General features: G+C 29.5%; 1 protein-coding gene across 1 annotated transcript; it reads right to left on the reverse strand.

The window, feature by feature from the left end:
* Nucleotides 1-10212: 10212 nt before the first annotated feature.
* Nucleotides 10213-22273, reverse strand: LOC107420379 (beta-glucosidase 45). The gene is made up of 12 exons (XM_016029321.4): nucleotides 21993-22273; nucleotides 21021-21090; nucleotides 20871-20929; nucleotides 19250-19325; nucleotides 19059-19133; nucleotides 18542-18629; nucleotides 12029-12281; nucleotides 11660-11775; nucleotides 11157-11409; nucleotides 10953-11055; nucleotides 10746-10854; nucleotides 10213-10588 (listed from the first exon to the last, which is right to left on the reverse strand). Exons 1-12 carry the CDS (start codon nucleotides 22158-22160, stop codon nucleotides 10393-10395), a joined length of 1566 nt encoding a protein of 521 aa, XP_015884807.3. The 5' UTR covers nucleotides 22161-22273; the 3' UTR covers nucleotides 10213-10392.
* Nucleotides 22274-26928: the final 4655 nt, after the last annotated feature.

Here is a 26928-nt window from a genome sequence, read left to right on the forward strand (position 1 = left end):
TATCTACCACCTGTGCCTAGAGGAACAAAGGTTAAAAATATGAGATGTTAATTATCTTAGTGAATGACCCAATCTACTATACAAGGAGTAAAATATAATAAAATAATAATAAATAACAATAAAATGAACTTGATTAATTAATAATAAGTAAGTGGTTTAGTAATAATAGTTGAAAATAATTTTTCTCTCAAAACCTCACAATCATTCAGTTGGAAAAGTTTCCTTTTTAAAATGTTTTCACAAAATCCGATATTTTATGCCCCAAGATTCAGAAAATAATTGGTCAAATAATTTACAAATAACACAACAAATTAAGAATCCAAGGTTGTAATGGAAATAATAATAGAAGTGAAAATAAACTTTTATAACAATTACTAAAAGATTAATAACATATCATAAACAAATAATACAAAAATATCAATGAAACTCATATTAAGACAATTCAAGAAATAATTAATTAATTAGAATAAATCAATTAATTGAATAATTAAGTAAAGGAATAATCAAATCAAAATAAAACACCCATTTAAATAAATGGTAAGAATAAAATAAAATGAAAGAAAATAGAATATATTAGAATTGATTTTAAAATACCAAAACAATTTGAATAATAAATTCTTAACAACATTTTCATAAAAATTGTGTAAAACTTTAAATTTAAATAAATAATAAAACAATGTTAAATATATTTTTATTAAAATAAGATTTTAAAATATTTCATATTTGAAAATCATGTTGTGAATATCATTTGATGCACCAACTATATACCAGTGGCGTCGAAAGTAGCCAGCATCCCAAGCACCGTCAGACAGGGAGGTTAAAGAGAGAAACTGGCATATAGGTGTCCCGGCCATAAAGGGGCGGCCTATCTTTGATCCAATGGCAACCACAGGACAACTCCATAAATCACCTGCGCGCTAATTACATCCACCTGCACGCTAATCACATTCACCTGCGCGCTAATTATATCCATATATACAGAACACCAGTACGTATACGGTGCATCTAAAAATCATAAAATTAATATACTTTTCCAAATCTTAAAAACTCATAAATACTACCGGATTTATTTTATCCACAATTTCCTTTTAAATTATCTCCACAATCCATCACTTTAAAATCCAACAATTTCAAATCCATCAACTCTCAATTCCATCAATTCAAATATACAAATTTTCAATCACATAATAAATCCGTCAATGAAATTAACAATAATTTAAAATAAATATTCCTTCAATTCCTCAAAATTCAATATATGAAAAATTACATTTAAAATCGCATAAAATTCCACAATGCATAAATTTATATAAATACATTTTTATTAAACATAGATAAATTCACAATTAAACTCAACAACAATTCAATTAAAATTAAATTCACAATTTCTTTAAAATTGAATTTCATAAAAATAAAATTTTCATAATTTATCAAAATCAAAATATGCTTTAATGCAAATATACATTTCAATTTACTCAAATATTGCATCAAAAATTTAATTAACAATTTATCTAATAATCAACATAGAATAAAAACATTCAAATATTAAAATATCCCAAAATATAATTAATTTAACACCCAAAAATAATTTTGAAAGTGGATCACTCACCTCGAGCACACGTATCAATCAAAATCCTCCACAAGATCAGTTTCACGACTTACACGTGCTCTTAAAATATCAACATTAAATAGATCAAATATATTAATATTTTATTCAGATAAACAATACACGGTACCCGGGGGAGCTAAAACAAACGGTAACTAAAATTTATGAATTATATACCGAATCGAAGCTTGTGAAGTGAGGATTACGGACTTGGTCTTACTTTCAGGAGATTGGACCTGTGGTGGCCAGAATCTTGCCGAAAAGCTCTTGGGTTTTAGGCCTTTGATTCTCACAATTTGTTAAGAATTGGGGAAAAAGGACATCGGATTTGAGTTTAGGGGGTTGGAAGTAGTGGGAGAAGATGGACAGTGTGATTGGGAATTTGCCGAAAATTGATTTCCCAATGAGCCGTCATGGTCACCGGAAACCATCATTGCCGGCAGTGCATCCGGTGGCCACTGGCCATGATTTTTGGAAGAAAGGTAGATTGAAGGATGGGTGAATTGATGGGACCAGCGGTGAGGCAAACAGAGGCTGGATTGGAAAGAAATCACGATTTGAAATAATCGGCGATGCCGCTGAAAAAAAGCCTCCATCTAGGCTCGTCGGCGGTCGGCTGGTTGTGATTTTTCTGGGGTTCGACCATAAATGGGATGGAGAAGGTGGTTGGCTGGGGCATGTACAGGAAGGGTGGCTGAAGCAAGGTGAACGGGTGGTGGCCGGTGGTGGCTCTCTCCTCTATCTCTCTCTCCTCTTTCTCTCTCTTCTTTCACACGGCCCACACACGCAATTTTGGCCAATTAAAAGCACCCCCGTGAGTGACACTGTTCACTCACGGGATTGGCTGAGAACACATCACATGGCACACATTGTTCACTCAATTAAAAATATATTAAAATATTACAGTATTCGAAAAAATTTGCAGGTCCATAACTTTTCAACGAAATGTCCAAATTGGGCGTGCCACTAGTCTATGGACTCGTCTCAACAAGTACTTTACATACACACAAGAGTCAAACCAAAATCTTACAAGATTAAAAAGTCAAACTTGACACCCTTGGACAATTTGGACGGCCACTTGTCTTGCTCGTAACTTTCAAACGTAGCTTCGTTTTTTATCTACTACTGGTCTATGAACTCAGGTCGATGTGTACTCTGCAACGGTGTTTTGGTCAATGCAAAATTCCACCCAAAACAAAAAGTCAAAATTTGATCCCTTTTGGTCAATAACGGTCAAACCCGATCAACATAAAGAAAATTCTGATATACTTTGGGACTGGGTGTTACACATGAACCCATTTACCACTTGAATCGGGTTACCACCATCTGGCACTTTCTAATCACCCACCACCAACATGCATTGGTTGACATTGAAGTCCTTTAGGTGGCAAACCCAACAACCAAATTCAAAGCTAGCTAGTTGGCTATGCGTTGAGATTAGGCTTTTGAAGCTGACAATGGTCACCTCTCGTCCTTTGTTGATTTGGTCGTAATTACCCAACCTAGGCTGAGCCACCCTTCCTTTTTCTTATTTTGGACTTTTTGAATTCATTTTTTACCTCTATTTGCTAAGGTTTCTCGTTGTTTAAAAGATATATTAACATTAATTTTGGCGAAAACTTTGAGAAGGTTTTTAGCCGTTGGAAAAACTTTTGGACCAAGGTAAGTACACCAATGCGTTTCTCATCTTATGGGCTTTTTGTCGGTATAAAGTTTGTAAATTTTGGTTTTTGTTTGATAATTTTTCCATTTTTGGATCAATTAGTTTAATATTGAATAAAATTATATTGTGTTTAGATCATTTTGGACAAAATAGAAGTTGAGTTTGTGTAATTAGGTGTTAATATTATCCAATAGAAGGTTCAATTTTATAAAATTGGCCTTTGGATAAAAAATCTCAACTTTGGATATTGGGTGTTTAGGGCTTGTAGTATAATTGGACTTTTTAATGTCCAATTTTAGTCAACAATATCTTTGGTTTAAATTTTGAAGCCTGAAAAATATTTTATTATTATTTTAGATACCGGGATAAAAACTATAGGTGATCTGGCATGACACCAATATCTTTGATTTAAATTTTGGTGCTTGCAAATCATTTTAAGCACTAGAACAGATACTAGATGTGATCTGATAAAGGATTTGGTTTGAGCTATGATTTGAAAGTAAATTTTTATTTTTGATGATGTTTTGGGAATTATCTATTTAATTATGTATTACTTCATCATTATTTTTTGAATTATTTAAGTTATATGCTTTAAAATGTATTATGAAAGGATTATCTGAATTGTCATTTTATAATATATTAAAAAGAATGGTTTGACAGAAATATATTTCGATATATGACCATATAAAAGTATATATTAATATTTGTGAAAATATTTTGTCATGATGATTATGGATAATAACTTATAAATTATTTATATAATTGATTAAGAGTTGAATATTGGTTAATAGATTATTATGTACTATACTGTATCATGGTTACGGATTTGACAAATTATGGTTTTGAGTATTTGATTGACCATCTCCTGCTTAATCACATGATTCTTGAGGTTAGATGGGAGGTTTGCGACACTTCTAGGATGTCGAGGATGGTATTGATAGTTTTTCCCTCCTTGATAATTGGCAAAAAATTAGAACGCTAGATATGGTTGTACGATAGGTTATGAAAATTATTATGGTACAAAGGGATGTTATATGGTACACTAAGGATACAACAAAATCTATGGCTGTTGGTATTATATGAACCATGATTGATCATTTGTTTATATTAATTTCTATCTTATGACTTATGAGAATCATAATTGTTTGTCACAATAGATGAATTTTCAAATAGCGAAAGTGAGGTCTTGAGAGAAAGAACTTTGAAGACTAATTTTTTTTTTTTTTTCATAATATTTCACTTGTTCACTAACTAAGCTCATCTCATAGTTATATATATATTTTTAAACTTTTCCTTAGACCTTAGTTGACAATTGGTGCATGCTACGTCTATAAACTCTTCACCATTATCTTCGAGTATATTGTAGTTTTCACATTTTCATCTTCATTGTATTTGGCTGCTAATGTACTTTCCCTTTTCTATACTCTTATGAAATTTATTGTTTATGTTGTTTTATTTGCCTTGGGACTTATATACTTTCTTTAGATTTTTCTAGTAGATTAACCTAATATATATACTCTTATTTTTATTTATTTATTTATTTTTTTTTTAGGGTTTGAGTTTGGAACCTTTAATGTTTATGATGACAGTTTATGGAAATTCTATTGAAAGCGTTCATGTTATTCTATTTATACTATTAGATTATATCCAATTGATGAGGAGGTTCCATTGAACTTTTGGTACCAATTAAATGGGATTTTTCCAAGCGAAACCACCTTAAATGTTAGAAAAAGACCCTAGGAGCAGTCTTGTCAAAATTTTTACCTAACAAATTATATATATATATATATATATATATGTAAATATATACTGAAAAGAGAAAATTAAAAAGCTATATGTATACTTATACATACACATTTAGTTTCAGGTCAGGATGACCAAACTTTTTTAAAATCGGGTATAAACCCTTCCTTTTGATTCTATCACTTGGATTGAAAAGAAAGGTAAAAACCTAGTTCAAATGTGAGAAGTCAAAGTTAAGGATTTAGGACATTGATTTTTAAAAAGTCAGGGCGTCATGACCTGAGACTAACTGTATATATAATTCTATATATATATATATATGTGGACTATTTGTTTGTAGAGTTTCTCATAATAAATCTTTTACAAGAAGAGTTTCTATTAAAAAGCTAATGACTATTTTCTTATCAATTCAAAATTTGTTGTGAAGATTAAATTGAGTATTTGGCTACATAACTATACGAGTGATTTCAACTTAAATGTGTACAATATTATTTTTTATTATATATTCAATAATTTTTTCATATAAGTAATGCTAATTAAAAAAATATGTAACATATATTAAAAATTAATAATACTAAAATTAAAGGGTGTTTGTTAGTGTTTTTCAAGTTAAAATAAATACAACAAAGATAGAAAAACACTTGGTTATACGTTTGACAAAATATTAGGAAGTGTCTTTTGTATTAAAAAAAAAAGAAAAAAAACACTTTAGGTCCTTGTTTTAGCTAGGTTGTGCTTCTAAAAGTGGCACTTCTCTAAATAAGTGTTTTAAGAAAAAAGAAAAAATAAAAAAAAAGACATTCAATGCATTAATTAAAATATTTAAATATCAAAAATAAATTTAAAAGTGCTTCTTATTTTGTATAGTTAAATATTTTACCATTTATTTTATGAAGCATTTATGAACAAAGTATTACAAAAAATATATGTTCCGTAAAATAAGTGTTTACAAAAAAAGAACTCTTAAGCACGTCCTAATGTGGTAATTATTATTGTTTATACATTATATTATTTTAAATTTTTATATTTAGCTTATATATTTAGTTTTATATATACAAAATAAAAAAATAATATTGAAGAAGCAAAAGAAAGTAAGGTAAGAAGCCAAAACAATTTTAGCAGTTGAATTTTATGGAGGCTTTAGTTAGGACATATATTGGATATTTTAGTAAAATAACGAAGAAAAATAATAAGTAACAAAGTTTCATTTAATGGTAATTTGGCTTTTTGCGTAAGTTAGAAGTAGAGTTTTTATAGATAAGTTTAAAATTTAGATTTTTATAAAATTGCTTAAAAAACGGTTTATTTTTTTTTGTTAAAAAATACTTTTTAACCGCTGCGCAACATTTATATATATAAAGATCTTTTGGCTCTCAAATAGAGCTTTTTGATTTTATTTTTTTTCAAAAAGATCGTACCAATCAAACGTTTATGAGAGATGGTTTTTACTTATTTTGGAAGCTATAGTAACGTAACATTATGTGATCCACAACATATGCTCTTATAATAATTTAAAAATAAAAAAATCAACAGATCTTACAATATAAGTTGAAAAGTGAAAACTATTCCACAGAAAATAAATTTTGTATATCGTCCATGTAAACTTGCATTAGGGGACAAGAAACAGATTTCCACTTTGTAGCAAGCTACTTCATCAAAATTTCCACATTCAATGACAGGACCACTTCCGAGCCCTTTTCGAGCACCTGGGATGGGCAATAAAAATTTGGTTGGGCCTCATAAATTTTGAATATAACCCAATAGTACAAATGAAATATTATAAATATTTAATAAAATTTCCAAAAGATCATCAACATAACATCAAGGGTTCCAAACCTAAGACCCATGAAAAAGAAAGATAATATAAAAGTTATACATATTAGGTTAATCCACCAAAACAATCTAAAAAGTATAAATAAATAAATGTAAAATATGATATCAGAACCAGCGAAAGAAGAATAAATAATATCATCAAAGGAAAAGAACAATATATCTAAATAATACTATCAAAGGAAAAGAACAATATATCAGTAGCGGAAATAAAATACGAATAATAAAAATGCATGGACATTATGTATGTAATTTGTCAGTTAAAGCCCATGAAAAAGTTTAAAAGCAAAACTATGAGACAAGTTCAGTGAGTAAACAAAATATATATTAAGAAAATAATGATTATCCTTTTAAAATCATCTCTCAAGATCTTACTTTCATTTTTTGAAACTTTTCCTATTTGCTTTTACAAAATGCATAATTATTCCCGAAATATAACAGCTCTCATATCACATAAAATAAAATAGATAATATCAAAAGTTTTCATAATTCCATAAGCAAATTAACATTTCAATGTAATATAATCCCAATCAAATCCATATCTTTATATGTATAAAAAATTTCAATGTACCATATAATATTTTTAACATTCCGACTTTAGAAAATGCCCCGGGTTTTTAATTTTTAATTAAGTTTGACCAAGATTGACTGGGATTGATTAAGTGGATTTTATTGTTGACTTTTTACTATGAGAGAAATTTCATGTTGACCGAGGTACCATGGCAGAGTACTCGTTGACACGTATTCATAGACTAGTAGTATACCAAAATTAGAGCTAAGAATAGAAAGTTATGGTTAAAACAACATATGATCCAGACTGATCGATGAGTTCGGAGTTGATTTTTTATTTACGTAGATTTTGTTGTTGACCCATGTGAAAAGGATCATTGATGTGAGTCCATAGACTAGTGGCCCGCTTAATTTGGATCTACGTTTGAAAAGTTACGGATCTATAAAGTTGTATTTATTTTTTTGGAGATTGATTTTATTGGATAGTGAAATATCTAAAAGAGTCTTTGATTTGTGCCATATGTCATCAATTGGGATGAACCATGTATTACATTTACAAGGATGCCATGTGTCAAAATGAGAGAGTGCCACATATCATTCTTAATAAAATATTATTATTATTATTTTTATATTTTTATATTTCTTTTCCTTTTTCTTTTTATTTTTCTTTTTCCTTTTTCCTTTTCTTTTTTTCCCTCTCCCCCTTTCTTTGGCTCTCACATGTTTTGAAGGGAAAAAAATTAATTCTCTTTCTTCCCCCTCTTTCTCTTCTCTTCTCTCTCTCTCTCTCTCTCTCTCTCTCTCTCTCTCTCCCCTTCTCTTTCTCTTTCTCTCTCTTCATGTGGAGGACAAACCACCGTGTCCAGATTGCTGGGTGCAACACGCACTGATCGGCGTTGCCTGCGGCCGACAGCCAAATTTCCAGCCATTTGGCCGACAGATGCACCAGGATCGACCATCCAAAGTTAGCAGCTGGTGTTCTCCAATTAGCCGATTTTTTGATGGTTTTTGACCATGATCTCGGTCCCTTCCCCTAGTTTTCAACCCCCTAATCTAAAAAATGATCTTAATTTGTCCGAAGTCTAAGCCGCTTGTGAGATACATGAATGGAAAGTTTGGCCGAAACTTCTCGGCCATTTTTCGGCCACCACCAGTTAAGCTGAGCCCATCGGAGGTTAATAACGTGTTCCTTGTCTTTTTAGCTTTCCAATGATACCTTATTTGTGATTTATAACTGTGTATTTGAAAAAGTTGCCACTTTTATGTATATATTATATTAATCATGGTAATTGTATTGGATTGTATATGTATGTACATAATTGTGTACAAATATGCACATATATATATATTTGTAATGCATATTCCTATATATATATATACATGTGAGTGTGTAAGTATGTGTGAGTACTCTATTGGCATGTGTGTAGATGTTTATATGAGCTTATATAAATGTAATTTTTCATATATTCTTAATAATGTCATCCATGTAATAATTCATTTAATAATTAAATTCAATTATAAACAATTTTTCTTTGGTAATCATGTAAAAATATCTTGTTAAAATATTAATATTTAGGAAAAAAAATTCTTGAATTTTGTTTTCGTTTACCCATTTTCTATACGTCATTTTTTTTACTTAATTATTTTATTTCTTTTACTTATTTTTTATTCTTTAAAAGGATCATATATTGACACTATAATCCTATAAAAAGATACATATATTTTCATATATATATAAATATATATATATATATATATATTTTTTCCCTTTTACAATGCAGTCCCCCAAACTAATTATCCTGATTTCGTTCCTCACAAAAACAATCATATTATATGGGCCATATATAGGTTCTACACATTTGTGTGGAAGTAGACAGTGTGATCTCACTAACATCTAATTATTTTTATCAAAGGTGCAAATTTCAGGTGATTGTAGGACTACCTGATTACTCTAACAAAGACTTTCACGTCATATAAATTCCATACAAGTTTTTGAAATAGACATGTGATCTTTGGACCACCTAATTATTAGTTTTCTTAATCCAAGGAGGCAGTAAATTAGGGTTGAGCCCTTTCAGCTCCTAACTTCTCTGCTGTGAAGTTGCTAATTGGTTCATACCATTTTACTTCCAATACAATTCTAATGCTACCTCCTTGTTCTTTCTAAAAATTTATCAGAAATATAATAAAAAAGACTAAACCGATTAATCGTTTCGCAATCTTATTTGGACATAAAGCAATAAGAATATAAACCTGATATAGTCTTATGATCGACGTCCTATGGTCAATTTTTTTTTTTTTTTAGTTTTTTAATTTTTTAAATGAGGTCCTACGATCCTTTGTTTTTGCTTTCTTTAAAAATCTAATTGATAACATGGAATAATTATCAGTCTATGGATAGATTTCATGTTCTTTTTAGTGATCACACGGATAGTCTAGATTAAAAAGCAAAGAAGACAAGACTAGCACTTGTCAAGCCGAACAAAACTCCTAGTAAAACTACTTGTTGAATATTAATTCAAAATACTGTTTGACTGATGACAAAGTTTTACCGAGAGTTATTACAATCCAATGGGAATTACTTCTGCAGAATATAAACAAAGAAAATCGTCTATTTATTTATTTATTATGTTTATTACTGTATCCTCATAATTGGATGGTGTTATATACATTTGCAATCATGGCGCAGCTGAAAACTTAGGTGTTGTTTATTTTGGCGATGTGTTGGTTTTTTTGGTATGTAGTTTTCTTCTACCTAATTTCGTTATTTGCTTATTTAAAATGTCTGTTAATCTAAATTAATAGTGATTAAAATTTGTTAAATATCTTCTTAATTAACTACAAATTGAGGAAGAAATAAAAAAAGGGAAAAGAAACTAACTCAATCACAACCATATGTAAACTTTGTTCCACAATGGCATTACTGGTCACAGTAACATCCTATCTTTGCGGTTTAAAGGCATGATACAAGTTTATGAAATTCCAAGTTTAGTATTTAATTAGGAACGTTTTGGATGTGCGGTATATGTGTGTAGAATGTTAATTATGCCCTGGCAGTGAAACTTTTGGCCTTGTGCTTAGCAAGGAAGTGTCTGAACCAAGCAGCTGATAGTTTTGGAGTCCTGTTGAGGTTGGCATAATCGACATGGAAAAGTCCAAATCTGGTGGTGTACCCATATAACCACTCGAAGTTGTCAAGCAATGACCATGCAAAATAGCCTCTTACATCTGCTCCTTTTCTGCAATTTTTTTTTTTTTTAAATCATCACTATATAATTGATCTCCAAAATTAAAACAAACAAACAAAAGATATATATCCACTCAGTGAAAATTGTTATAATTCAAGAAACGAATGCAAAGACATATTGTCATGGTTAATTTTAGTTGATTATTTACCTTATTGTAGTTGCTAGAGCCTTTAGGTAGCGCCTCATGTAATCCACCCTTTTGAAATCATTCAGAAAATCGTCATTGGTGGAATTTGATTTTTCCATCTGACCATACCCTAAAACCAAATTATGTATTATTGATTAATTGATTAAGATAGTCTTTATAATGGGGTCAACATTTAAGTCCTTAATTAATTTCCTAATTTTCACTGACCATTTTCAGTAATGAACATTGGTGTGTTGTTGTATCGCTCTTTTATGTATGTTACTGTTTTTTCCAATCCTGGGGGATAAACATATAACCAATCAACTTCAGTCTGCACCAATGAAGCAAAACACAAATTAAAAATTAAAATAAAATTAAGAATTAGCATAAAATGAGATGGCAATTTGTGCCAATAACAATCAGTTGACACACCGGTTCTCCGATGTAGATTCCATCTTTTTTTGCTGTCCGTGAAACAAAACCTTCTGTCTTAGAAGCTCCTGTTCCTTCACATGTAGAAAATATACAGTCCTTTGCATAAAAACTTGTATAGTGATTTATGCCAATGAAATCCAATCCACTCTTCAGCTTCTCTAAATCATATTCTGTAAATACAGGCAGGTCATTTCCTATAATTTCTTGGACTTCTTTAGGATATTTTCCGTGTATGATTGGGTCTAGGAACCTGCATTGCATTGAAATTTCAATTTTAGTTAGAGTACTATGGGTCGCTCAATTATTGATGTACATATTTAAGAGTATATTTTGAAAACAGACCCTTTAGTTTGTAAATTTCGTAAATGAGTCTCTCTGTTTTGAAATTAAATGTTTCAATTGAATCCCTTGCAATTTTAATTCTGTTTCAATTTAACCATTTTTACATTCAATTTAACTTCAACTGTTAGTCAAAAAAAGAAAACTAGGAGAAGCCTGACCAGTTCATAAAGAAAGACTGAGCCCTCTCAGCTGCTAATTTGTCTTCTAAGGAGTTGCTGATTGGTTCATACCAAATAGCATTCATGACAATTCCGATGCTTCCTCTTTGTGTTTTCTGAAAGCAAGTTTTTTTTCCAGCAAAAAAGCATTTTATTAGTTTGAAAAACACTATTAATCATCGCTGATTTGATGATATATAGATAGATACATAGATATATAATTTTGCTAAAAAACACACCATTCTCGCATTATAAAAGGCGCATCACCAGTCTTTTGTTAATAAGAAATTGGATTTTCAAAACTGTTCTCAATAAGAAAAAAGTCGCATTGTAATATGGCTGTGTATGTATATGTATATGTATATTTACCTGATATTTGGTCCGATAGATATCCACTGCAGCTGCATGGGATAGGATCATGTTGTGAGCTGCAATAAAAGGCTCGGTCTCAGAATCTCCACTACTACAATTCCCATATAGGCCAGAGCAACGCAATGGTGGATAAATCCCCAACCTATAACCATGAATTGCTACAACATTGGGCTCGTTAAAGGTGGCCCAGTACCTTACTCGGTCTCCAAATGATTTAAAGCATATGTCTGCATAGTGTTTGAAATCCTCCCTGCAAAATATTATGTTTAATAAATTTTAGACATTTTTGTATTGATAATGCCTGCCGAACTTTTTTTGGTCCCTTTTTAAACAAAAGTTCCAAAAACTCCTTCTGTACTTTCAATAGTACGAAGGCCTCTTTGGCTTTTATTTTTTTTGGTTCTAGAAGTTGTTCTCATAAATAGAAAATAAGAACTGTTTTATAAAACTAGTAAGTCTTTGACAATTGTTTCCTCTTCTGAAGAAAAAGAAATTGCCTGGGCATTATGGATTTATTTTATTTATTTATTTTGAGATAAAGCATTATGGATGTTATAGGGGATAAAATTAAATTAACCAGAAACAGTAGATACATCATCATCCAACTGAGCATTGAGCCAATCAGAGGTTTCTTCAAGCCATACATCATGCTTAACCGAATTAATAGCAGTTTTCCCCAAAGAATGAGCTACTACATTAGTACACTTAGGTGAAAACACATAGGAAAAATGTGGCTAATTTCTAAAAATTCTCTTAAGCTGATTCCACAATAAAACACTCTCTTACCATACTCTGAATTTTCCAAGAGCATGGTAACAGCTTGTTGAGAATCAGTTTCGATAATCCCTTGAAAAAACCACAATCCGTGGCAAATAATCTAGCTTCTCGAATTGCCATCAGTTCGATAGCCAAGGGAGAAATCTGCTTGGAAATTGGCTTTGACAAAGCACCCATTAATTCTTCTCTATCATTCCTAATCACAACCCCAATTCCAAAACCCTGCCTATCCTCCATATATGCCCCATCAACATTGATCTTAAAGCTTCCAACGTTTGGCGGTTTCCATTTCTGCGGCACTCTCGGCTGAGAAAGCAAAGGACTAGGTGCATGAGCATCTAAAAATTCAGAATGCAAGCATGCAATCTTGTCCATTAATTGCTTTGCTGTCTCACCCGCTTAACCATGCACATAGAATTTATGCGATTCCACAATGCCCACAGAATCACACCAAACCGTGCACCTCATGATCTAAAAAGAAAGGGAAAAAAAAAAAAAAAAATCTGCTATCAAACCACAAATATCTGCATATGTAGAAAAAGCATGATCCTTTTAGAACAACCCATGAAAAACAATACCTTTCTAAACTTCCCTAGCCTTAACGCAACCTCCTAATACGTGAATCCCATCTTCATCAACGGACATGCATTAAACACAAACTACATTGGACACAACTCTCCTTTACTTAAGATTGGTAGAACAAGGGAAAATATTATGTGCAGCATGCCAAAGAAAGAGTTTCATTCTGCCTGGAATACATAACATCCACAACACCTTCCACCAATTTACAGAAACATTACAAGCTGACCCAATACAGTTCTTTCTTCGAAGCTTCTCATTGTTACCTGAAGCAACCCAATATCCAGAGCGGACCGTATAATGGCCAGAAGAAGTGAAGTGCTAGGCCATCTTATCTCAAACTCCACTTACCTTCTTTCAAAAAATTCAAATTCATATGAGCTTCATTCTCCAAAAAATTGTCTAGAACTAACCAAAAATCCCAATGGCCTGCTCCAACTATTACCAATTTGCCAAACACAATCCAATTGCAACAGCTATGTAATGCCCTGGCCCCACTTGCATCCGAATCTCTTGCTCCATTGATGTTATTTTCCATTTAACCACCTCACTTCAGAAAGCATAGGGTTTTTTCTTTAGACTTTTTAGGAAATCACTCATCCTTGGTTTGTTTCTATTGGAATACGTTTAATCCTAAAGTTATTTCAATCTCTAAAGCCAACTTACTCTAGAAATGCATCGATTATTAGGAGAGTGACTATCTTTACATTTGAATTATCACCATTCTATACTTGAATAATGTGAAATTGAATACTACATAGCTTTTGCCTATAAAGTAGCATGCCAGTGCCCTGCACTTGCCCATACTTATCTCGACAGCCTCATATTGATCTGTCAATAATCATCACAATCCACTCCCTGATCGGGTATAGACTCTGATATGTAACACCCTGCTCCTATTGGTGTTTCACTCTCTTGCTCTACCAATTATGACTTTGATACCATTTGTTGCATTTTGACTCCACCAGAATCTCACTATCTTACTTCACTAATTTTGTAACTTCTTAAGAAGTCATCTATCCTGAGATTGCTTCCATTAGAGCATACTTAATTCCACCAATTTTTTTTTAATCCTAAAACCAATTACTTTGAAAAGGCCTCAATTTGTTAATAGAGTGATCATCTTTACATTTAAAAAATCACCATTTCACATCCAAACGATATGAGATTGAACACTAGGTAATCTTTTCTTATAAGATAGCTTACTAGTGCCCATAGTTATCCTGACAGCCTCACACCATTCCACCACTAGTCATAACAAGGTGTCTTCCCTAAATCAACCCTTTCCAAAGCTTCAAACAATCTCTTCCCACCATAAACATAGAGTTAAGATAATAATAAGCCTTCAACATTTGTCCTACCAAAGAGTGAGGACACATAATAATATGCCATTCCTGCTTCACTAAAAGTGCTTGATAAATAAATATAAATATAAAAAGAAGAATAACTAAATTAAAAGGTCTTTCATAAGTTTGGATGTTCATAAAAAAATATCTCCTTAAGCTAACTAGGCTCCACCGAAGCCCGTTCAGGCTTTACAAAGAACAACCCTTTTATTGCTAACCTAGCAGTTTTAGGTTACGCCAAACCTTTTTTACTAGGGTAGCCTTTATTAGGCTAGGACAATTCTTTCATGGTTGAGACACTTTTTTGGCTAAATGAGCTCTTTTTGGCTAAGTCAGTCCTTTTCAAGCTAAGCTAGCCATTTTTTAGGCAAGCCTTTTTTAAGCTAAGCCATCCTATTAGGTTGGGTTAGATCAGTTACCCTAGGCCTAGAACCTTTAGGTTAAGCCAACTCTTTTATAGCTAGGTTAGTCCCTTTTGGCTGCATTAGTACCTTTTATGGCTAGGGTAGCTTTTTTATGACCAGGTAAATTAGCCATGTTAAATGTTGAGTTCGATCCTACAAAAGGTAAGTATCAATTTGGTTCGATTGATTTTTTATTTTTTGGCAAATTGAACCAAATCGAGCTAATAAGAAAAACCAAACCAAACTAAACCAACCATCATCAGTTCAATTTAGTTCAATTTAGTCAGTTTATTATTTTATTATTTTTAATATTTAATTAGTTTTTAATAATTTTTATATTTTTTAAAAAATAATATTGTTTGAATAATTTGAATTTAATATTATTAAAATTGTAAACTAAATAATTTTAAAACATAAAAATATATTAATAATATAATTAATCATAATAAAAGAATTAAAAAATTATATCTATATAGTTGGTTCAATTCGATTTGGTTTGGATTACAAGTTTATCCAATTGAACCATACCGATCATAAATAAAAATCAATAAAAAAAATAAATCAAACCAAAGTAGTTCAGTTTGATCAGTCTAGATCACTTTGTGCCACTGTTAGATCCTACCTCATCCGAAGGCTCAATACCTACAGGCCTACATAGGAACTATTTACCTTGTGAACAAGACTGACATATGACTAACACAACGTACCTCCACACATCACTACAAGCTAACATATGAGTTAAAAACCGTTGCCTGACCTTGCAAGCTATACAACAACCATGCATTCGAAAAGTCAAGCTATTATAGTATCTTTGTCGTAGACAAGTATAAGATTACAAGTCCAGCCAAGGGTAAATTCATGGCAAAGCTCCCTCTCCAACCCTAGGGAGCTTTAGCCTTACAAATATCCTTTAAGATCGCCTATGAGTATACATTCTAACACTACAAAAACTCTATCAAATTCTCTCTAAATGTATTGATTTGACTTTTGGAGCCTTTTTAGCAGATTCCACATCGGTACCCCCGATGAACTTTGTTTTAGGCTTACAACCCCATCAAAAAGAGTAGAAACGAGGCATGTAAGGAGGAGGAGATGTGTGCAAGAATCGTGCATCCATAATGGACTCGAATTTGGGTATATTGTATTCTACATGGGTGAAGTTAGGGTTCATTAGGAGAAAGTGGGAGTCTCTATACAAAGAAATTGTTCTTTCATTTGTTTTCAATTTATGTTTTCAAAAAATAAGTTTTTTTTTAAATAATTAAAGGTAAAAAAACAACTTGTATATGTTCTAGAAAAGTATTTTCTAGTTACCTGGCTAAACAGGCCCATAAATCTAGTCCATATTTTTAGCTATTTGGTGTTATATGAAAGTCATGTAAAGCTTCATGTAATGTGCAAGGTTATTGTTGTTTTACTTAATGCCCATCTACTCAATGCCCCATCATTTATCACTTTTGAACTCAAAAAATAAAAGCCTTTTATTGGTAGTAAATGTGCTCCTAAAGGGCTACTATTTATGAAAACCAGATGGTTATGATGTTAAAAAGAAGAAAAAAAAAAAAAAAAGGCACACTTTGAAGGGCATGAACCAAACTAGATAATTGAACCAAACTGATTTAATTCGGTTTGGTTTTATTTTAGAGATCTGTATGTTTTGGTTTGATTTAAAATGTTGAATATCAAATTTAATTCGGTTCAATTTTTAAATTAATCTATTTTTAAATTGATCTAACGCAAACTAAACCGACTTACCTATATATGTAACTTAAAAATTATTTATATTATTATATTCATACCTTTAATTTTAAACCATCAAATTAGATGCCATATATCATTACTACGTTAGATTTTTTAATCAACCAGCACCATCTGGAAATTAAAAACAAAAAGAAACAATTTTTTTATTCTAAAATTGAAAAGTCCCCTGACGATCGTTTGAGACTAAACTGAAGAGAAAAAAATAAAAAAAATAAAAAATAAAATATAGTTTATCTCATCTCCACTATACCTGGCAATTCGTGTTGGTGGATCATGTTCATGTCAACCCGTTTAATAATCGTGTCAAAAATACCTAACCCGAATACGACCCATTTATTAATCGTGTCAGGTACCTAAAACACTAACCCGACCTGTTTATAAACAGGTCAACACGACACGACCCGTTTAACACGATTATTTTAACGGATCGTGTTGACCTATTAACCCGTTAATCTGAAATTGACCTATTAACCCGAAAACTAACCTATTAACCCGTGAACCCGAATATTAACCTATTAACCAGAAATTTTTATTTTTATTTTTATGTTTTTGTTTTATTAAAGATGTATTTTTTGTTTTTAAAAAATTAGTAATAGAAAATTATTTTTATAAAATTTTTAATTTATAATATTTTTTAGTTATTAAATATTATATTAGTGATAAAATATTAATTTAAAATTAAATTTAAATGGGTTGTAATAGGTATATAATCGTGTCGGGTTGAAACTGACACGTTTAATAAATGGGTTGTAACGGGTCAATTTCGAGTTAAATAGGTCAATCCGAAAATGACACGATTAATAATCGTGTTAAACGGGTTGACTCGATTATGACCCGAATCCATTTATAATAAATCCAAACCCATTTATTCCTTGTCGTTTTCGAGTCGTGTCGCCATGTCATGACCCAAATTGCCAGGTCTAATCTCCACCAAACGGTCGGTCGGCATCCCTGACCTTAACTCACGATGACATCACTGGTCTGCTTGACAACCACATCTCTACTCCACCAAACAGTGTCCCTTCTTTGGTTCGGTCCACTCCCTAACTTACGATGACATCCTTGATTTACTTAACTAGTTAACACGATCTTGACAACAATCACATCCGGTTCACTTGATAACGACCCCAGCAGCCACCTAAGTGGTCAAGCCTACCCATCTTAAATACAACAACTACCAGTCAATCAAGCCTACCCCATCTTTTGATTCTTTTGAAATTCTTTAGTTTTTATTCTCATGTAATTTTTCTTCAAATTTGATTCTTTTGTTTTTTTTTTTTTTTTTTTTGGAAAATTTTTAAATCTTTTTTTTTTTTTTTTTGGGCAGTTGGGTGACCCAATCAAACCATTCAAGATTCGTTTGGTTTGAATTCGATTTTTTGTCCTTATCAAACCATCTAGCTCAATTCAACTTAAAAAAAAATCCAATAGAATGCCCAATCCAAAACAATGCCCATCCTTACTTCTGAAAAAAAAAATCCAAAAATTCCTAAAATTTTAAAACTATATCAGCACATAATATTGGAACTTTTTCGTTGTTGAGGATGAATTTTAACACTATATAAAATAGAGAGCATATAAATGTGCAGCATGTGATTAAACTTTAAAGAGATCATAAGAGAGGATACGTTACAATTACTTACTGCACTCCAGGACTTAGCCATGCTCCATATCTTTCTTCAAGTTCCTGAGGGATGTCATAGTGAGTCAAAGTCACAAAGGGCTGAATCCCTAAAACCAGAAATCAAAAAAGGTCAAAAAGGAAAAATGCAATTATTTGCAGAGGCAATTGGGTTCACATTAAGTTCACCTAACGATTTCTTTGCTAAGATGATTTTTTTATCAGTTTTTACTCATTTTAAAAATATATTAGTGGATTTTTTATATAAAGTTTACTTTGTCCAAATAAAACTTTACTATTTCATTTACAATTATATTAAATTATTAACGTAATTCTTAAATCTCAATCTTTAATTTATTCAAATAATAAAAAATGTTCAAATACTAAAATCATCATGCCACCTGAGCTTTTTATAGAAAACTAATTATACATGGTTACTGATTACATCATGATTTAGAGCAAGAATTACGAGTTTAAAATGGTGAAGCAAAATTAAGTGGGATGAGCACACAAATAATAATATTGGTAAGAGAGAAGACCTAAATTCAAAAGAGCATGAATGAACTTGTTATAATGCTCAACGCCAGTTTGACTTATGTTCCCAAATCTTCCTTCTGGTTTAGACACAATTGAGTTAGAGTTGAAAAACAATAAAATATACTTTATATATAAATCAAACTAGAAATAATTGGAAGCTCTTGAATTTGAAAGGAAGCGTAAAAAAGCATACGGGGTAAAATTCTCGCCCATGATATAGAGAAACGATAGGCATTGACTCCCATATCTTTCATGAGATGCAGATCTTCCTGTTTAATATGATTTTTATTTTCAAAACAAAATGGTCAGTTTCCATAATCGAAAAAAAGGAAAAAAAAAAAAAAGAACTGTTTTATCGTTTTCCGTGCTACAGCCATGACACAATGAAGGATTTTTTTTTTTTTTTAATTAGCTAATTTATTTTTAAAAGCATAGGTGAAAGTAGCGGAGGGTACCAAGTTGTGGACCTAGAGCACAAACATCATACTGTCAACAAAATAACACAATAAAAAACAAAATGTTAACACAGTATGTTATGCATTAGAAAAAAAATATATATATTGTTCATTGTAATTTAATTTTTTATTCCTTTCAAATTCATTCCCCTGGTAATTTTCCTTTCAAATTCTTAACTTCACACCTCAAGCAAAAAAATCTTGAACAATGCGGGAATTGATTCTCCTATATACACACACACACACACACACACACACACACATTGATTCTCCTACACACACACACACACACACACACACACACACACACACACACACACACACACACACACACACACACAGTTTTGTTTTAAAGATTATTAAGTTTTCTTTATAAAATGAGTATTTAATATTAAACATCATTTTAAAATGATCAATTTTAACATCAAAACAAATAAGTTTATTTTCTAAGTATGTTTCTGAAAAAATATCCATTTTGGTGCAAAACTTATTCTTTCAAAATGATATTTAGAATTAAATTCTTAAATTATGAAAAAAATCTAATTTTTTCTATAGCGAAACCATATGTGTGTGTGTATATATATATATATATATATATAAGTCTAATTCGTAGGAAATCAAATCACATTTAAACTAAAGGCTCAAGAAAAAGACAAGTGTTTTTTTTTCTTTTTTTTTTTTTTTTTTTGGTGGTTGCTTTTGCTGAAGAAAAGTGGGGTTCTGAATCATTCAATCAAATTAGGTTGTATGTCTCTGGTGTCACCTAGTTAATCAGGTTTTCAAATCCAAAATTCGGCAGCTTTTGAATTTTTTATTTTTTTTTAAGTTTTAGTTGTCACAATCATGGTTATCAAAATCATTCCTGATATTGATTATTAATTGATCGCATTTTGTTTTGTATTATTTTTTATTTTATTTTAGAAAGCTAACTGATAAAAACTTTTTTTTTTTTTTACTTTAAATTGTCAAATATTGGCTTTATTATAATGCATACTAGATATATCACTATAATATATGAGGAAAAAATAAAATAAAAATGAAAACCTAAAATCATATCTAAAATTTGGGTTGATGGCTACAGTTTCTATGATAATATATATTAATTAAAAGAAACCAGCTAGCTAATTATGCAAAGAATAATACAAATTGTTATGATTAATTTGGTACCATAGCTATGGAATCCTTACTAATTTGGTGACAAAATATCTCTTGTGACTCATAGATATGGAGTATGGAATCCTTATTTATCCAATAATTTAAACGGATCTGACCCATATCACAAGACTGTTACTGGTAAATTCATACTAATATCTAAAGAAAATCACATGCAAGTTGTTCAATGTGACAAGTTGTTTTTACCGGATAACGGTGGTACTGGTCAACGGCAATATCTCCATTACTTCCATCCATGATACTGCCTATATAAAACCCACAAATCTTATTATCAGAGAAGATATTGGCTACTAATTTTGGCATGGAAAGAGAAGTTTTGGTTGGGGACGATCTAACCAGGTTTATCATGAGTAAAAACATCCCAATTGTTCAGGCCTTTGCCATCAGTCAGAAAAGCCCCTTCAAACTGCAAATACACACGTTACAAAATATATAGGCTAACAGGGAATACAAATATGTATATATATGCATACAGCTTTATTACAGTGCGGGTCAATCCTATACCAAAAGGAGTGTGCCACAAATTTATTGTTGACAATAAACTGTTGGCATACCCTTTATGATGCAGGATTGGACCAATTGGTGCATTTTTTTAGCAAAATCAGAAATTCAATCTATTGTGGAAAATAGACTGGTGGCACACATCTTACAGTGCGGGTCTGGTGCATTTTTTTAGCAAAATTGTGTATATATATGTATATATAGTTAATCTCAAATAAAGTTCATATTATTGTATTAAACAAACGTCACTATTGATAATCATTGAACCACATCAAGTGTTAGGATTTAAAATTTAAAATGAAATAAATATGAGTTCAGTGACATAATAAAATTTTATTTAAAAAAAATGAATCATATCGATATGTGATATAATTAATAAATATAACTTTAAATTTCAGTTTTTGATGCGATCCAAATACCAAAAAATGAAAATCTCATATTAATTTTCTTATTAAAGACTTTATTTGAGTCTCGCTATATATATATATATATATGCAATAACGCTCTTTATACCAACGAAACAAACAAATAAAGCTCTTAATTATACAGGATTTTGAACTAAAATTAAAGTTAACTAGGAATATCCTATGGATGGTAATATGGTAATATGTGCTTATAGTATGTGTCAATCACAATTAATAGGTTGTTCCTCGACTTTAGTAAACTCCAAGATGCAGGAGAGAATTTTCATAATTTATATTATGTACACATACATATATATATATATATATATATATATATATATATATATGTATATATAATAAATATGGTTTGTGAGGAAAAGGAAGGAAGGAGTCAAAAGTAAACCTGATAAGAAGAAGATGCAGTTCCAAAGAGGAAGTCGGATGGGAATGGGGATGAAGCTGCTGTGCTTCCTTTCATAGATATGGGATTGCATTTGCATGACACAACCATCAAAATTGAAACACACAGCTCAAACACATGGAGATGATAAAGCCGCCATGAAAACTCCATGACTAAAAACAAAAATAAGTGAGATGAGGAAGAAGTAATTTACTCTTAAAGAGTGCTTTTGATTACTTGTAGGCAGGGTTGGTGGCCTGACCATAGGCGGGACAGGCAATTGTCTAAGGCCCTACTTTTATCATAGCCTCTTTCTCTCTTAATGTGTATATATATACATATATTTTTTACCAGGCTTGGCTCATATGATGTCATTGATATCAAAACTAACAGTATTTTTTATTTTATTTTTTTAACTTTTAGATTCTATCATCTGTTAATGTTTAAAATTATATTTATAAATGATTGGATTCCGATAAAGCATTTTCTCTAAATAGGATTTTACTATATCATTAAAATCATATTTGATCATATTTTATATTTTAAATCCTAATCGTTAATGTTATTTAAGAATTAATAAAGAAACACATGATATTAAAACAACTGTCCTTATATGAGCTAAATTATATTACATGTATATATATATATATATATTAAATTGTTTTATACATAACTTAAACTAAGGGACTATTTGAATCTTTACAAGGACAAAAAAAAAAAAGGCCAGCTTATTGAAATTTTTTAATAATTTTTTTTTTTTTTTACCTCTTCAAGTATAAAGACATAAGAATGGAATATTTCATTTACAAATCTAAAGGGAATATTTCATTTACACTCCCTAAGATTTGTATTAAATACAAAAACATATCTTAGATTTTGAAAAAAATATTTACATTTTCTGAATAAATTAAATGTTTGTTTGGCAGAACTTTTTTTTTTAATCAAAAACTTTACTTGAAGGCAAACAGCTCTATTATTAAAAAATAAGAATATTTGACAAAAGTTAACAAATACTTATTGACTAAAATATAGCTTTTTAAAATTGTTTTAGATAAATCCAAATTTTGTATTTCTCCTAAAAAAAATTATTTTTTTAGTTTATATAGAAACTCAATGAGCAATTAATGCAGCATTTTTAGCTTATATGAAAATTCATTGAGTATTTAATACAGTTTTTTTATTCACAATCAAACACTTAATAATTTTTTTATAAAAGTTTTTTTTTAAAAGATCTATTATACAAAACTATACAAATTAAAACTCTATTTTTATTAGCTATACCAAACGAATTCTAAATCTAATCCTATACCTTTTTAAAATTAAATTTTTTTTTAAAACTTTTTGCAATAATTAATTGGAGTACTTTAAATTTTTTATTTTTAATTAAATTTTATTTATGTGATAATTTTTCTTTTTAAAAAAATAATTGATAATTTTAACTGTGAAGTTTTTCTAAGTTATATATTTGACAAATACTTTTAATTAAATATATTTGAAAAAATTATAATATATTTAGTTAAATCTATTTCATAATTATAATACATTTAGCCAAATATATTTGACAAATTACCTAATTAAAAAAGCTTATCCATTAAAATCATCACATATTTTTTTTCTTTTTAAACTAAAAAACTATAACATAGTTAAAATAAAATTAATTAAAAATATAGATTAACAAAACTTTTAACTCTTCAAATTAATTTTCGCAAACTCATCAAAAGAAATTAATAACTCTTCAAATTAATTTTTGCAAACTCATCAAAAGAAATTATTTTTTGTAAAAAAAACAAAAAAGAAAAAAAAGCATTTAAAGGTAATTTAATTTTATAAAGAGTATAAGAGTAATTTAGTTTGCCATAAAAGGTATAAGTGATTTATTAAAAACCTAAAAGATATTTTTATATTTATCCCAAACTTCATAAAATGTAAATATAATATTTTCATATAAAAATATTGTCGAGTTTGCTTAGTGGCATATCTTTGACACTTGTATAATGTTAAAAAAATTAATTTTAGATGGAATGCATATATATATATATATATATATATATATATATATATTTATTTATTTATTTATTTATTTATGTTTAACATTATAAACTACAATATAAGGTTGGCCTAAAACCTCTTAATCTCATAGCCGGCCATGTTTGCTTTGTAGTTGTGGGATTCAAAACGGTATAGCTAGCAACATAGGCAGATAGAATGAATTAATGTATATTTATAGATATTCATTAAATTCTTTTGCTGTCCTCAGAAAAACACTTGCATAGTGCTGCGTTAAGTTTTACCATTTATTTTCATTAATAATGTAGATTTAATAATTTATAATCACATCGTAAATATTAAAATAAAACATATGGGATTTTATTTTATGTGAGTTTGTAAATAATCTGTTACACCACATCGTCCTGACAGTGCTTGCGAGACCTCTATATCATGATTCATGATCATATGAAAATTTCATGTCATTCTCACAAAATTTCATGCCGTTTTCTTGATTGTATTGTCTTCTTCTCTTTAGTCTCTTTTCTTTAAATCGTCACTATATATTGGTTTTCCTTCAATGTATATTGATAGGATTATTGTTCAAGAAAGAAAACTAGAAAGAAAATTACTTTGAGATGAATGTTAATTAAAGTGTTAACCAAATTCATCATTAAGAAGCTTTAATCCCTCCAAAATAAAATAACATTTTAGAATTTGTGGCTAAAGGTAGTTAATCAATGAGTGTTTGATTGAAGGTAACCAGTAATATGAATTTACAATCACTGAGATAAAATCTGGTTTTTGAACCATTTATTTTTAAATGATCATTTCACAAATTTTTTAATACGTAACAAAAATTATAATAAAAAAATAAAAATATTAAATTATATTAATTATTTTAAAATCGTAACAATCAATTTTTTTCATATAAAAAATTTATAAATAGACAATATGCACCATATAATATTTTTCCACAATCACTAATAATTGACAAGAAAATAAAGGGGGTGATGTGAGATGTTAACGAATGAGAGAATAGAAACTCATAATCAAATTGACAAAATAAACAAGATAGGATTCACGAGTATTAAAATTGGGCACAGAAATTAATACAATATTGGAAGATCAGGGGGAAAAAAGAAAACAGTGGTACGGAAATCACCAACCAATAATGTTGAATTTTTGCTGTCCACTCTTTAATTTTGGACATTTTCCAAGTATCCCTGGCCTACATTTGCCGATAAAATCAAATCATTTAGGTTTCATATCATTATGATTGATCACCAACATGACCACTAAGAGTGAATAGATAAGAAATAGTAATTTTTTTCTCCTTTTTAAATTAAAAAAACATTATTCTCTTTTTTTCTTTTTTCTTTGTTTTTATTCCCAAATGAAGGGACACTTTCTAGAGGGCAATTATTGTAAAATTTTACGAGAAAGAACGTTTCTTGATTTTTGAAGGATCATGAAGAATATATATATATTGAGTTTAAAAAAAAATTCATTTTATTTTATTTTATTAAGTTAAAATTTATTTTTAATTATTATGAAATTATAATAAAAGTTGAAACTTAAAATTTAAAAAATTATTAAATATGAATTTAATAACATACTAAAATTTTATTTATAGAACGTGAACTTTATCAAAATCTAATAATTAATAAATATTATTTTAAATCTATGTGATCTAAGAATTAAAAATAGAAGATCTCATATGAATTCTCATAGATTTTCCATGGGCGCTTCACTTATTAATCCTTTGATCTCTTTAAAGGCTTATCGAAGGACTAATAATTGAGACCTTAATAAAAATCCGTCATGATATTTTGAAGAGAGATTGATTCTATATATATATATATATAGATAAAAAGAGAGTCAGATCACATTAGGACTATGTGATGATTTTAACATAATTTTTTTATCAATTCTTAGATCATGTTAAAGATTAAAATTTAAAATTCAAAAAATAATTAAATATGAATTTAGTGACATAATAAAATTTTATTTAAAAAAAAATAAAACCTGTTGCGATCGGATAATTAATGCAATTTTAAATGTTTGCGCTTCATACAATTTATGAGTTGAAAAAGAAAGTTATGACATTAATTCTTATATCAATGATTTGATTTGAGTCTGACAAAAAAAAAAATGTATGCAAGGTTGTAAAATAAATATTTGCATATGGTACAACCGTTAAATAGGATTCTTGTTAACCAATGTCATGAGAAATTAGTTTGATATTATCTTTTTTTTCTTTTTTTCTTTTGGGTCACTTTCAATGATATCTTTTTTTTATTTTACAATAATTCTCCACTTCTCACCTAATTGTTTCAAATCTACGACTTTTTAAATGTAAGTAAGAATAGTTTATCAATTAAATTCAACTCATTTGACATTTGATATTATCTATTTGATTGTCTCACAATTGAGTTTTTTGTTGCATATTTTGGGTAAAATATTTTTTTTTCTTTTTTCTTAAATATCCATAATTAGAGTTGTGATGAAATTTACTAACTTTTTCATAAAAATATGCACCCAAAAGTTTACTTGAATGGACCAAAAACATTGTACTCTTCCCCAATTCTAAATAGTCTATATTTTTCCCACAATTTCTCTTTCTTTCTTCCGTTGCAAATAATTTTTAAACTCAAAATAAGTTTGAATCCCTCTAATCTTTTTTGTCTTTCACTCAAAGGAATTTTATAAAAGTTTGTGTAAATTAATTTTGGGTTATTGTATATAATCTCTTGAAAATTACAATGGATATTATTTGAATGCAATTCTCTTTTAAAATTGGTAGGGTACCAAATAACTAAACCTGATAAAAATTGAGGAACCCAATAAATTGTTTCAATATTTTGAATTATTATGTTTTTTTTTTTTCTATTTTCAATTTCTTAATTTTATAATTTTTTTCTAAGAAAATAATTTTATGGATGATGGAACT

Source organism: Ziziphus jujuba, chromosome 1, assembly GCF_031755915.1.
Source record: "Ziziphus jujuba cultivar Dongzao chromosome 1, ASM3175591v1".
Taxonomy (NCBI): Eukaryota; Viridiplantae; Streptophyta; class Magnoliopsida; order Rosales; family Rhamnaceae; genus Ziziphus; species Ziziphus jujuba.